This window comes from Sciurus carolinensis, chromosome 16 (assembly GCF_902686445.1).
Source record: "Sciurus carolinensis chromosome 16, mSciCar1.2, whole genome shotgun sequence".
Lineage (NCBI taxonomy): Eukaryota > Metazoa > Chordata > Mammalia > Rodentia > Sciuridae > Sciurus > Sciurus carolinensis.
In genome coordinates this window covers 9,499,490-9,512,883 of record NC_062228.1, presented here as the reverse complement: position 1 = coordinate 9,512,883, position 13,394 = coordinate 9,499,490, and the positions used below count along the sequence as shown (strand labels likewise).

The 13,394-nt window shown below is 50.8% G+C and overlaps 1 protein-coding gene across 2 annotated transcripts; it reads left to right on the top strand.

Annotated features, from left to right (window-relative positions):
* The first annotated feature begins 256 nt into the window (after positions 1-256).
* Syce1l (synaptonemal complex central element protein 1 like) lies at positions 257-5,867 on the top strand. Of its 2 annotated transcripts, XM_047529765.1 has the most exons (10): positions 257-314; positions 1,503-1,562; positions 1,762-1,833; positions 2,394-2,441; positions 2,703-2,757; positions 4,220-4,283; positions 5,158-5,227; positions 5,302-5,389; positions 5,492-5,564; positions 5,727-5,867. In XM_047529765.1, the coding sequence occupies exons 1-10, from the start codon at positions 293-295 to the stop codon at positions 5,805-5,807; spliced, it is 633 nt and encodes a 210-aa protein (XP_047385721.1). In that variant the 5' UTR covers positions 257-292; the 3' UTR covers positions 5,808-5,867. The 2 variants fall into 2 exon arrangements, with proteins under 2 accessions (XP_047385721.1, XP_047385722.1); XM_047529766.1 differs by lacking the exons at positions 257-314; positions 1,503-1,562; positions 1,762-1,833 and adding an exon at positions 1,582-1,695.
* The last annotated feature ends 7,527 nt before the right edge of the window (positions 5,868-13,394 follow it).

Here is a 13,394-nt window from a genome sequence, read left to right as displayed (position 1 = left end):
TCTTTTGACCCCTCATGGAGAAACTGGCCATTAGAGTGTCTGCTTCATTCAGCATACCCTTGAACTTCAGGGATGAAAGACGGGTACTGCAGGGTACCCGCTCCCTCTGGAAATGGACTGTCAGCTCAGCCTAGGCTTCAGCCCAGGACTGGCTGCAGAGCCCATGGGGCCTCCCTTTCCAGATGGGCCTGGACCTTCCCTGACCCCGCTCCCTCTCCTTAGCCCTGTAATTCTAGTCTTCATCTCCACAGGGCAGGACAAGTCTTCGAAGAAGACTGAAGACTTGCTGGCAATGGTGAAGAAGCTGCAGAAAGGTCTCGTGTCAGGTTCTGAACCTCGGGCCGGGTTTGAATCATAAACGTGCTTCCAGCCCACATCCTCTACTCACAACCTTGAACCAGAAAGACAGTCCCACACTCCAGAATCCAGGCAGTCCAGAGAATAGAAAACCACACACACACACACACAGCCCAGTCATCCATTTCCCTGATCAACTGGAGAGCTGCAGCTGTTTTTAAGTCTCTTCCCAGAGACTTAAAACCAAATGCATTTCTAGGTGACTATTCCTTGTATTCTCCTTTTACGCACCTGGCCATGTTGCAAAGGGCCTGGGGCCAGCTGGCTCCCGGGACCCACCCTAGGGCTGGAGCCCTGCTGGAGTGCGGGGGAGGCTGAGGTGAAACCTGGCTAGGGTGTGGCAGCTCCCTGCTGTTTACCCACCTTAGAGCCAGAGAGGAATGACCTTCTCCCAACAGAGCCCTGAAATGGGACGGAGAAGTTGGAGGCGACTCCTAGAGGAGAGTGATCTCCCTGTCACTGGGGAAGGTGCACACTCCCACCTGCAACGTGGAAGTCTTTCCCTCCTTCCCAAATGAGAGTCCAGGTTGACAGAAGTTGAGCCTGCGCTGCCCAACTCTCCGTAGGATGGGCGTGTGGGAGTCTCCACTGGCTCCTGCCTCCCTCAGGGTGGCGTCCATGGGCCTGCACAGTGGCCCAAGGGGCCCTGAGCGACCTCCCCTCCCACTTCCTCCTGCTCCTCTCCACTTGCTGGCTAGACTCCAGCCACACCAGCCCCTCCCTGCTGCCTTGGACACAGCCCTCCCCAGCTCCTACCACAGGGCATTTGCACTGGTTCCCTCTGTCTGGAACAGTTCCCTCCCCGAGCTGTCCAGCCCCACAGACTGCACTTGATTTTGAGCCTTTCGAAATCTCACGAAGCAGCTTTGCCCTTCATTCTTCAACACCTCACCTCAGGTTATTTCCCTTCACAGCAGATACTGCCACTCAAACTGATTCATGTGTCTTTGTTCAATATCTGTCTCCCCCACCCAGAACGCAAGCCCTGCGAGGGCCTCCTACAGGTCCCAGCATATGGCAGGGCTCAGTAAATGTCTGTTGACGGATAGCAGCCGAGGCCCAGGGCCAGCATGCACCCCTCCTCCTCCTGCCCTGCACAGCCAGGCATCTGTCTTTTCTGGCTCAGTCCTCCTTCCTTTCTTCAGAGGGAAGCCTGGAGCCGCAGATCGAGGACCTGATTAACCGGATCAGTGAGCTTCAGCAAGGTAAACCTGGGAACCGAGACTGGCCAGCTGGGGCCAGCAGGAAAGGCTGGCTGTTGAATGCTCCAGGTCCACATCCACAGAAGCCACCTGCCCCCGCCCCTGCCCCCTGAGCTGTTTGAAGATGCGTGTCACGGTGTGTGGTAGAACAACAAGGGACGCAGCCTGCTCTAACACAGGCTTCTTTCCTCCTTTGGCCCAGGAAAGAAAACCAACCAGGAAGTAGGGGAGGCCCGAGCTCGCCAGGAGGTCTTGTGTGGGGAACTAGACTCCTGTAAGTGGGGAGAAAAGAGGGACCCAGAGATCCTCTGACCACGGCTGGTGTCCTGCAGTGGCTCAGGGCCTTGGCATGACTGTCCCCTCACCTGCAGTGCTCTTGACCCCATAATCCAGATTGCCTCTTTCTGTATCATGTTGTCTTTCAGCTCTCAGCTCAAGCAGCCCATCGGTCCACCTCGATGGGCCCGTCTCAAAGTAGAATCCCACCCTCTTTCTCTTCCTGCCACTCTCCTGTTTGATCTGCCTTTTTTTTTTTTTTTTTCAAAGTGCTTATTTCCACCTGACAGGTCACTTACTTCTTTAGGGCCCTCTCTGTCCTCAGTGTGAACTTTATTTGTGCTTCAGGGCCTTTACTCCTTTGACACTTACAGGGAATGTGGACCCCAAGATGAAGAAGCTGGGTCAGGAATGTCTCCAGGGGAGATGGGCACAGGGAGTAAGAACATCCCTTGCCTCTCCTGGGGACATACCATAATTTGTGTGTGATTTTGCCCTTTGCATGAAGGGGACATGGGATATGACCCTTAGGAGCTGAAAATGTCATTTGCTTTCCAGTGAATGGAGAGAAAGTGCACCTAGAGGAGGTCTTGAGCAAAAAGCAAGGTATTTACCTGCTGCTGTGTCTTCCTTACTCTCACCCCACTTGACAGAAACCCAGTCCCCAGAGCAGCCAGGGGAGTCCTCCCCACCAAACCCAAGTCCCTGCTTTCTCAAATCTCTCCCTGGGTTGCCTCCTCACTTGAAATACACACCAAAGTCTTCTCAGTGCCTCCCAGAGCCCAGCGTGATGTGGGCTCCTTACCCCTGCGCAACCATGTGTCCCCAAGAGCTCTCACAGCGCCATCTTGGTTCCTCTCTCCACAGAGGCAGTAATGATCCTCCGGCAGCACTGCCAGGAGAGGGAGAAGGAGACTCAGAGGTAAGAGGTCTGCCTCGGCTCTGCCAACTCGTCCTCCAATCTGAGGAGGAGGGAGCAGGAGCGAGGATAGTGAATCTTGTCTGCACACTCTTCCTGTCCCTTTCTACACTACGGCGTACAGACGATTATTTTTCTAGGTGGTGGTTATAAGAGTGATGCAACAGTTAGACACTCGTTGCCAATTTCTTTATCAAATGAATTCCACCCACTGTTGTTATTCTAAGTCTCTCCCTATTGCCCATCCAGGTCTTCCGTTCATTCATCTGTCTGCTCATTTTAGATTCCCAGTCATCATTTTCCTACCTGTCCATCTCCCCGGCTCCCGATCACTCATTCATCTGTGCACCTATCAGTGAGCCAACTGTATCATCCAGCCACCATCTTTAACCTCCCATCCTTTCATCTTCTATCCATTCAACCATGCATTCATCTCTCTACACCTTTCCAGTTATCCCTTCATCTGGCCATTCATTCCTTCCCCAACTATCCATCCACAGACCTATCCATCCCTCCAGTCCTTCCATTATTTCTCCATTGAACCATCTTCCCTCCGCTCATCATCCCTCTGGCCAGCCATCATCTCCCCAGCAGCCACTCATCCACCCAATTTACTGTTCATCCAGCCTTGTATCCATTCATCTTTTTGAACCTTACTTCGCACAGCCCTATGACCAAAGTCCCATGTCCCACATCATGAAGTTATGACACCATAACTTTAATCACGTAGGGAAACTTGATAATAGGTACTTAATGTGTGTGTGTTCTTAGCCACACTACATACAGTCTGTTAATGTTTACCTGATTCTCACAATACACCACTACCACCATTTTATATATGGGGAAAGCGAGACCCAGAAAAAGGAATAAGTAAATTTGTCCAGGGTTACAGTGGAGTAGAATATGCAGGCTTCAGGTCAGAACTTTAGAATCCGTTTTACTGAATTACACACCCCTAATAAAGCTTCGTGGGAAGGCACAGTTCTATTGGGGACAGGCTGAGCAGAGCGGATGGTCTTCACAGGGGCCCCGAAGGTTCACTTTCAACAGAAGTGAGGCAATGGGTAAATGTGAGATGTCCCAACCCCCACTCCTGCTGGAGAGAGGGGGCTCAGTCAGAGAATATGACTGAGGGTGGGTGGTCTTTCCCAGGAAGCAAATGGTGCAGAAGCACATTTCTGTTCCTAACTCTCAGATTTCAGAGAGTCACAGAGAGAAATCTGGGGTGACTCCGAAGCCTGGCATCTGGAGGGCCGTTGGGTGGAGTAAGAGTGGGATTTGCATCAGGAAATGTTTATTGGAAGAGATGTTGGAATCAAGGCTTGGAGGATAAATCCCACCAGGGGACCCCAACAGAGGGAGCATGGGGCAACAGTCTGAAGGCCTGGGCATGGTGAGCCCCAGACCTGGCCGGGCTGAGTGTTGGTCCTAGCGTGTGGTCTCATTCCTGGGTGTCCACCCTCAGGTTGGAGGTGGAAGAGCAGCTGGAGGATCTGACGGAACAGCACAAGGACCTCTGGGAGTTCCATGTGAGCCATTATTGCCTGCAAGCAAAGCCGCTCCTCCCGAGTGTCAGGGTCCCCGCTGACTGGTCCAGCGTCTGCCCCTTCTCAGGCCCAGTGCCATGTGATGGTCCTGGACTCCTCTCCTTTCTTCCTCTCACCTTTCCCCTCGAATCTGGCCACTTTTCACCTTGCATCACCGTCACTTCCGGCATCATTGGCAGATTCTTGCAGAAGCCTCTGCAGATCCTGCTTCCCTCCTGCTCACCTAGAGAGCGTCCACCTCACGGTGGCAAATGAGAAGCTGGAGAAAGCCTCCATTCAGCTGTTGATGGGGGCATCAGGCAGCACCTGGCAGAGAGAGGCTGCGGTGACCCATGTTTGCCACCCCAAGCTGGGTGGGGCAGGGAGGCTTACCCAGATTTGTGCCAAGAAAGTCGGTTGGGCCGGTCATGTAATGGTGGGAAGGCCTCTGAGCAGGACCTGGAATCGGACCTGAAGCGGGTGGGGGCAAAGCCTGGCACCTGTGTGGGTGCAAGTGTTCCTGGCAGAAGGAAAGCCTGGTGCAGAGCCCTGAGGCTGAACTCTGCCTGGAGCGTTTGAGAAGTTTGAAGAACAGAAAATGGGCGGGGGGTGGGGTGGGGTGGGGGGAATGAGGCTGAGAGATACACAGGGACATGGGGTGCCCCTGGGGGAAGTAGGTCTCCGCCACAGCAGAAACTGCAGCAGTCAAAGGTGGAAGGAGTGAATGGCCTAAGGCAGGTAAGGGTCTGGGCTTCTAACAACAAGGGTTAGAGGGGCCACACTAAAGGCTCTGCCCTGGTCCGTCAGATCCTTTGTGCCAGAAGCACAAAGGGAGAGAGGGGGCTGTGCAGCCAGGCACAGGTCTCTGTCCTCGCAGATGCTGGAGCAGCGACTGGCCCAGGAGATCGGCGCCCTGGAACGCAGCAAGGAGCAGCTGCTGGCAGAGAGTGAGCCTGCAGCTGGGTGGGTGGAGGGGGCCCCCGGCGGCGGCCTGTAGCGCTGACACCCCAGACACCCACAGGGACGATGTTGTGGGCCAGGCTGCAGGAGGTGGAGCAACGGCTGCACTCGGCACGGGACCTCCAGGGCGCGCCGGCAGAGAAGCATGGGTGAGAGGGCCCCCTGGCAGGCTCTTCGGACCCATCTCTGACTTCCTGGAGGTCCCCTGGCGCACGCTCACCGCCCTCCGCTCCTCTGCTTGGTCCCCACAGGATGAAGGCAGAGATTGAGAAAGTCGGGGAACAAACAGGGAGCGCCCCAGACCCCGGAGTCTGCAGAGAAGAGGTAGGAGCCAGGCGAGGCCGGCAGAGGCGGAGTCCAGAGAGGGGGCGGCGGGGTCCTCGGAGGCCTTTGGGGAAGGGTGTGAGGAGCAGGGTGCGAGGGGCGGCGGATGCGGGGTGCCCCACACGGCACTGGGCCCCGCAGCCTGACCTCCGCTGCCCGCAGGCTGGCCGCCAGCTCCCCTGCGCCCACAAGGAGGAGGACCCGGAGCAGCAGCAGGTGGAGCTGACCCTGACGTCCCCCTAGGCCATTAGCACCCCTTCCATCCTGTCTCCACCTTTCTTCAAGGCCTGACAGAAAATAAAGGTGGTGATTTCAGATTGTTCTCAGTCTGTACTCCAGGGGTCCCTGGGGATGGAAGTCCGGGTCCAGCCTGAGGAGCAAGTGTGAATTTAGGGCACTCTGGGCGGAGCCTCAGCCAGACTCCACCCACCTGCCTGGCTTCAGGCATACAATAGGTGTTCAATAAATACTCCAGAGCAGAGTAGTGGAAAAGCGGGTGTCAGGTGGTGCAGGATGACACTACCTCCAGGGCCTCGCCTCGGGTCCTGAAAGTCTGCCACCAAGGGGGAGCAGGACTGTGCTACAGGCCCAGGCCAGGTCCTCGGGACCGGGGGTCTCATGTGGCCTCCCAGTCCGGGCCTCTGCACTCCCACTGACCTCAGGCAGGCCTTGCCCTGCACGCTGGGCTCTGGCAGCATGGCCGCCCTTCCACCTCCGAACACTCCAGCTCTGTGTCTTCCTCTGGGCGCCCACCCTCTGGGTCTCCTGGGAGCTGTACACTCATCTATTAAACATGTCAACTAGATGGCTGGCCTGGGGGACCCAATTCCAAAGGTACCTGTGTCAGTTGCTACCCGTTTACTGAACGTGGATCAAGCAAGCACTTTGCTGATTGTCTGCTGTGTTCCTGGCGCCATCAAAGAAAGGCCCTGGTTTTACCAGGGTGGACAGGGGTGTCTCACCAAGGAGAAGACCTGTGAGTGGGGAGGTGACAAGGGTCAGGGAGTGAGCCGCACCAGGAAAGGCACGCCTGGGAAGGCAGGGCTCAGGCAGCCTTTGAGGTGGGACAGCCCTGCATTTTGTTTGATGAGCAGCCCGAGGAGCTGCCTGGTGGAGCAGATGAGGCAGGAGGGACAGGACGAAGACATCACTGGGCAGTCACGGGGTCTCAGCGAGGCTGGGCCTCTTCCAGTTGTTCAGTGTTCTGAGAAGAGGGTTAGGCATGGCAAATCCTCAGTAAAAGTTAACTGTCCCCTAGGATATGACGATTCCTCATCCTTAGTCCATAGGTGAGTGAATCTGAGATGTGTGGATGAATTCCATAGACCAGGCTCGATGTCCCTTAAGGGGACAATAAATGGTTAGTATCATTTATTGTTGATACTCCTAAACTACCACTGAGGAAGACTCAAATGTGTATATCTCTTTAGAACAGATTTTATAAACGAGAGTTTACTCATCATTATTCTTGTTCTCCCTAATTCAGAGTTGAGGAAAATTGAGGCCGCGGCTGTGTAGTTAGCCTCAATCAATGTGGGATCCCAGCACTGTTGTTATTTTTGCCCCAGGTCCACCGATGAGGCCCAGGACCTTTGATCTCAGGGCCTCTGCTCATGCCCAGCCCCAGCTGGCTCCAGACCTGGGCAGCAATCCCCTCGCCCCACTGACACTGCGTGCCTGCTTTAGCCCAGCTTCCAGGGAACTTATGAATCTTCTTCATCAATGTCTGTGTGTTCCATGTGTGGGGTGAGCGGGACTAGTCTGCTGCCTCATCACTTTCAACCTCGATTCAAATCTTGGTTTCCCTGTTGGCTGACTGGGTGACCTCAGGCAAATCGATTAACCTCCCAAACATAAAGCGATTTTGGAGTGATACCTACTACACAGAATTTACTAAAACAACGGTAGTTTGGGGGCGCGGCACCTGCTGAAGTGAGGCTCTTACCCCTCACAGAGACTGGGAGACCCGTGTTATCTTCTTTGCCATTACATTTCAAAGAGATGATTCCCAGGTCCTTGACAAAGGCATTCCTGGGCCATACAGGTGGCAACAGGATTATTAGTTTCATAAAGTCATATGCATTTCAAAAAGATTGAGAAAGAAAAGTTTCCTAAAGTAGATGCTCTAAGGAAAGGCAGGGGTGGTGGAAATCTCTTTTTTCCAACAAAGAGGTTAAGCCTTCTAGTTTATATTTGTCCTTCAGTCCTGGGTAAATCACTTCATCACCCTGGACTGCTGCTGCTGCTTCTATTTCTCTTCTTCTTTTTTATCTCCTGTGTAGAAAGAGGTGAGTGATCTACACCAGGGTTCACAATGTATAGGCCTGACATAAGTCATTTGAAGCCCAGTGGAACCCGTCACCTTTGACCTATTTAAAACTTCCTCTTCCTATGTGGTCATTTTGCAATAAAACCCACTTGTTCCTCATCCCACCCATCCAAAACCAACACACCACAGCTGCTGACCACAGTAATACCCAAAGGTCAACACCAGTGCCACCTCAATAAGTTTCCCTGCTTTGCACGTGTTTTCTTTTAAACTAGCCAATCCGTATCCTTCCTGGAAAGCCCAAGAGAGAGGCCGATGCTCCCTCGTAAGGGCCTTGCCCCATGCCCTCTCTCCACTGCTTTCCCCACTTCATCTGCTGGTTGAGCTTTCTGCTGTCTCCAGACTTCCGGTCAGCACTCTTGACCTCCTGAGACTTTAAGTAATATGTTCTTCCTGCAGTATGTTGTCTTCACCCCTCATTGTGTCACATATGAGACAAACTTTACCCCTTCCAGTCAGGGTTCTCTAGAGAGTAGCAATCTTGACAGGAATAAGCTGGACACAACCAGACAAGAGCCACAGGGTGTCAGTGGTGTAGGTATTTCCTGTAGAGGGACACCGGCTATGGGTGGGAAGCGTGGCCATTGGGCCATCACCAGGATAAACAGGCACCCTGAAAGATAGCACGGGACCATCCAGGACCACCTCCCATCAGGGGAGAGGTGGAATTTATAGCCACTTTACATGGCAGCCTCGGGACCAAATCAGAGAAGACTCACCCAGTTGAGTTCATCCGAAGGAAAGCTGCCATCCACCTGAAGCTCCCGCCTGCAAGCATCGAATGCCTGTGTTTCTGCTACAGCCATTGGTTCTCAAATCGGGCCACATGGTAGAATCAATAGCAGTCCTGTGGAAATAAGGAAGCTTTGTCAATTCCAGAAAGCAGATTCAGGTGGTTTGGGATGATGTCCAGGTAAGAGGAGAACAAAAATTTTTCCAGTTGTTGAGTTTTTCAATTCTTCCAATTTTTTACATTTGTTCTTGAGGTGGGGATGGGACAACCAGAAGATTCAAGCCTGGAATCCTCACACCTAAAGGTACCACCCAGGACAAATCATTTTGCTCTCCAGTCTCCAATTGTCTCTCCTGTAAACCTGAAATTATTTCAGTAAAGTTGTCAGGGAAAATAAGAGGTTCTTTTCCTTCCCCTCCTCACAAAGGGAAGGACACAGCCTCTTCTTAGAGTTACCTTTCCCATCAATCTATGTGTGTACCCTGGATCTAAACGTACCTAGCGAAATGGGATCTTTCAATCAGTGACTCGGAAGGATTTCTCACCAAAATGTGGGGCAAATGTCACTTGTGAGCCATGTGGTCCAGGTGACTCATTCAATAACATAAAGTCACACAGAGAGGATGTTATTCCCCCTTCAAGATTTTCAGCCTAAATAAGGGTTTTTAAATCTTAATTTTCAGCTGACTAAGGGTTTTTGAACCTTATTTTGATTAAAAATGCCTGAAACTCATCTCTGAACTTCTTATGTTCCCTTTTAATTAAAGCCTGGACAAGCAGGCTATTTTTTTCTAGAATGTAATACATTTCCTTTCCTTTTCTTCTATTTGTGTTAGCATTTTCTTCTATTTGTGTTTCCTTTTCTTCTATTTGTGTTTCCTTCTAAGGGAAATTGGCATTTTCATGTCTGATAATAAAAAGATTCTTTTAAAGAAATTAACACTAGTTTAAAACACTAGATTTAAAGAAAATTAACGCTTGCTTAACACTAGTTTCAAATAAAATTAGTGGGTTCAACACAGTTGTGACCAACATCAGTACACCAAAGTTAGTACTTCCCGAACTTGAAGGATGCTCAACAGAAACCCCAGCCTTAAGCTGTTACAGTCAAGGAGAGAGGAGAACTCTGGAAACAGGTGGGAACCAACACTATCTTGAGATAAATGTGAACAATTGATATGATGCTAAAGAGCAGGGTTTATGTATAGAAAATTGAGCAGAGTTCCCGTGATAGAGATGCAGAGGGTTTAGGGGATGTTATCAAAGAATGTGTATTATCCTTTAAACCTGGTTTGTACACCTATAAACACACTGATAGGACTCTAGGATTCAGAACTAAGAGATGGTGCGCTGCTGCATAGCTCTATTTGGGACATTTTATAAACCTCTGGTAAACTCAGTTTGAGCTGAATATTAACAAGTGAAGCTCATGCAGATGGAAGATGCTAGTATAATAAAGATTTTGAAATCTTTGTCACAAGAGCTAAGGCCATAGGATCTGGAAGTATTCTGAACAGGAGAGATGTTCATAGTGAAAATCATCGTTGCAAGGAATATCATGGATCATGTGACCCAGAGGGACAAGCGAAGACTTGGGCACCAAGAGTAGAATCAGCAACCTAGTGCAGTAGGATGTGCTCCATTCCCAGAGGTTACCTGACAGGTGGGGAGCATCTGACAGGTGTGCACAGTCGGGGGAGGGCTAGGCCTGGTTAGTGAGCATGGGTGTCAGGAGGGAGGTGTAGCATGGAAAGTATCTGCGGTGTCACAGACTATTTTACGCACACCGTGGGTGGTCCTCTCATCCACAGGGGAACTGGAAAGTTTTGCCACTTGCTGAGGTTCTCGCAGCTGGTAACCCATTTGAACTCAGGTCTGTTGGTCTTCCCAATCATTGTGCTTTCTTTTGAACCCTGTTCCCTTTGCAGCTCTGAGTTATCTCTCCCTTGTGGATCGTAACCCAGACTGAAACCAAAAATGTGGTTCCATGGATGTGTGTGTGCTTGTTATGGTCTCTGACTGAAGTCACCAGCAGCCAGTATAGAAGAGAACTTGAGGGGTGGTTCTGCGGAACCCAATGACAGACCAAGGCTCCTAGGACACCTTACAGAACATCCATGTCTAAATGCTAGCCATCAACTGTGATCAATGATGTACTCGTCCACCCAGTTCCCACTTTGGAAATGGAGGATTAGCCCTCCCGCTGCTGACAAGCTGCCCTCAGCTATCGGTCCCTTCAGGAACCCCCTCAGTGACAGTCCTCTTCCTGGGGCGGCCCACACCCAGTGACCCATAAGACATGAAGACTTGGCCCTCTTGGCCGAGCTAGGGAAGCTTATGGTCATCCCAGCTTTAGAACTCCCTACCAGGTCAGCTGGGACTTTGATGGAAACCTCTCTCTCTGCTCCATTCTGCTTCCCTTCCTCTCCCTTCTTTGGAGTTGACCCCAAGTGTAGTGCCTAGTGAAGATCCACTATGCCCATCTCCATTTCTGAGTTGGCTTTGGCAGTCAACTGCACAATCTCAGCTCAGCATCTCCCACATGGATTGGCTTGTGTTTCCATTATCCGAAGGAGGGGTCTGGCTACTGAGCTGCACTCATTTGTTCCAATATTCTTCAATAAATATCTCTCAACCACACCTATGGGCCAACCAGTGCTCTAGACTTTACTAGAAATACAGTCACGAGGGAGGGGTCTATCTCAGCCCTGTAGGTACTTTCAGCTAAGGGAGAAGAAAGTCACAGGAAACATAATCACAAAGGGAGTGATGTAATGGTGTCAGGAAAGGTGTTGCAGAGAACTGGGGACACTTCCAGTGAGGCCATGGGTGTCCCCTCCTGGTTTAGGGAAGCCTGTGGAGGTTCTCTGAAGAGGTGATATTGAATCTGAGGCCTACACACTTGGCTGTGGGATGGGCCCCCCATGTGAGAGTATGGAAGTAATTCTAAATAGAGGTAACAAGGCCAGATGGGATGCTTCTATGTTTAAGAAAGAGGGAGTCTTGGATGTCAGCAGCACAGTGAAGAAGAGAAGTGGACAGGAGGCTAGCATGGATCTCACAGGGCCCTATAAGTTCAAGTGCAATTGTATTTGCATTGAAACAACGAGTTTTGCTGTGTGAGTTGGGTGGGATGTTACTTCTCATTTATTTTAGTTCTCCTAACAACCATTTATTTCCCCATTTTTATAATTTAGGAAACTGAATTTCAGAGAAATTGTGCGTTTTGTTCAAAGTTGGAAGAAGACCAAAGAGGCACACCTGGATCTGTGCCTGCCTATGAGAGAGAGGCCTGTGAATATCTTTTGGGGGGTGACATTTTCTCTTTGAGCTACAGCTTATAAAGGAATGACCTTTACCCTATTTTAATTACTTTTAAGCCTGAGAGTCCTTAAATGTTTTTTTATGAGGGTAAAACTGAAAAATATTCACTGCAATGGATCAGTGCCCTCCATTCTGTAAGACCACTCGGGCTGGTGTTCCCTAACAAAACCCACATCGTTCGTTTCAGTACGCAAAGTAAGTTGGTGGCTCTTCAGCTCTGTGATTATTATGACATGGATGTGAGGTGTCCCTCCAAAGCTCCTGTGTTTCTGGAGAAATGTTCAGAGGTAAAACGATGGAATTGTGGGAGCTGTGACCCCGTCAGTCCATCCTAGTTTGAATGAACTGATTGTAACTGTGAGGAGGTGGAGCGTGGCTTGAGGAAGGGGTCACAAGAGCATCGCCTGGAAAGGTGCCCCTTTCTTGTGGTCCCTTACGCCCACATACATCTGCTTCCTGGCTGTTCTGAATGGAGCAAAATTTCTCCACCCTATTCTTCTACCAGGACGTGCTGCCTCACTTTGGGTCCAGAACAATGAATTCAGCTATCTCTGGACTGAGACCTCTGAAACCCTGAGCCCCAGTTAACTTTTCCCATAAAATCTTCTGATTGGATATTTTGGTCATAGCAACAAGAAGTTGACTGGGGGGCATGTCCCCCCAAATACTCCCGTGTTAATGCAGCAACGTTTGGAGGTAAATGATCGAATTGTGAGAACTGTAACCTAATCGACCATGAGTGCTTAGTGAACTAGGTGGTAACTAGGCAGGTGGAGCGTGGCTAGAGGAGGTGCGTCACTGGGGACTTGTCCTGGAAGGGCACAGCTTTCCTGTAGCCCCTTCTCCCTTCTCTCTCTCTGCTTCCTGGCTGCTATGAGGTGAACAACACTCCTCTGCCATGCTCTTCTGCCATGATCTTCTGCCTCACCTTGGACACAGAGCAATGGACTCAGCCAGTCATGGACTGAGCCTCTGAAAACATGCACCAAAATCAACTTTGCCTCCCTTAAGTTGTTCTTGTCAGGTATTTTTGTCACTATGACAGAAAAGACAGAAAGGAAGGTGTCTAGATAAAATATGTTCTTCAAGGGAATGCCCCCAATGCCCTAGTTCCTCTCATTTGTCCCCACTGCCTGAAGTTTCTACCACCTCCCGAGGCCATTAAGCTATGAATCCATCCATGAACTCTCATTTATGAGGTCACAACCTTCAGAATCCAGTCACCTACAAAAGACCCACCTCTGAGCACTGTTGCACTGGGGACCAAGCCTTCAACACCTGAGCTTTTGGAGAACATATAAGATCCCAAACCATAACGGGCAGCATGCAGACCTCGCTTAGCACTGTGAAATACACACAGGCACTGGGGTCAAATGATTTAGAATTCGGGTCCATTCTCCTCTTACCTCTGTACTGTGGACCTGACGCTGAACTCTGTCAGCCT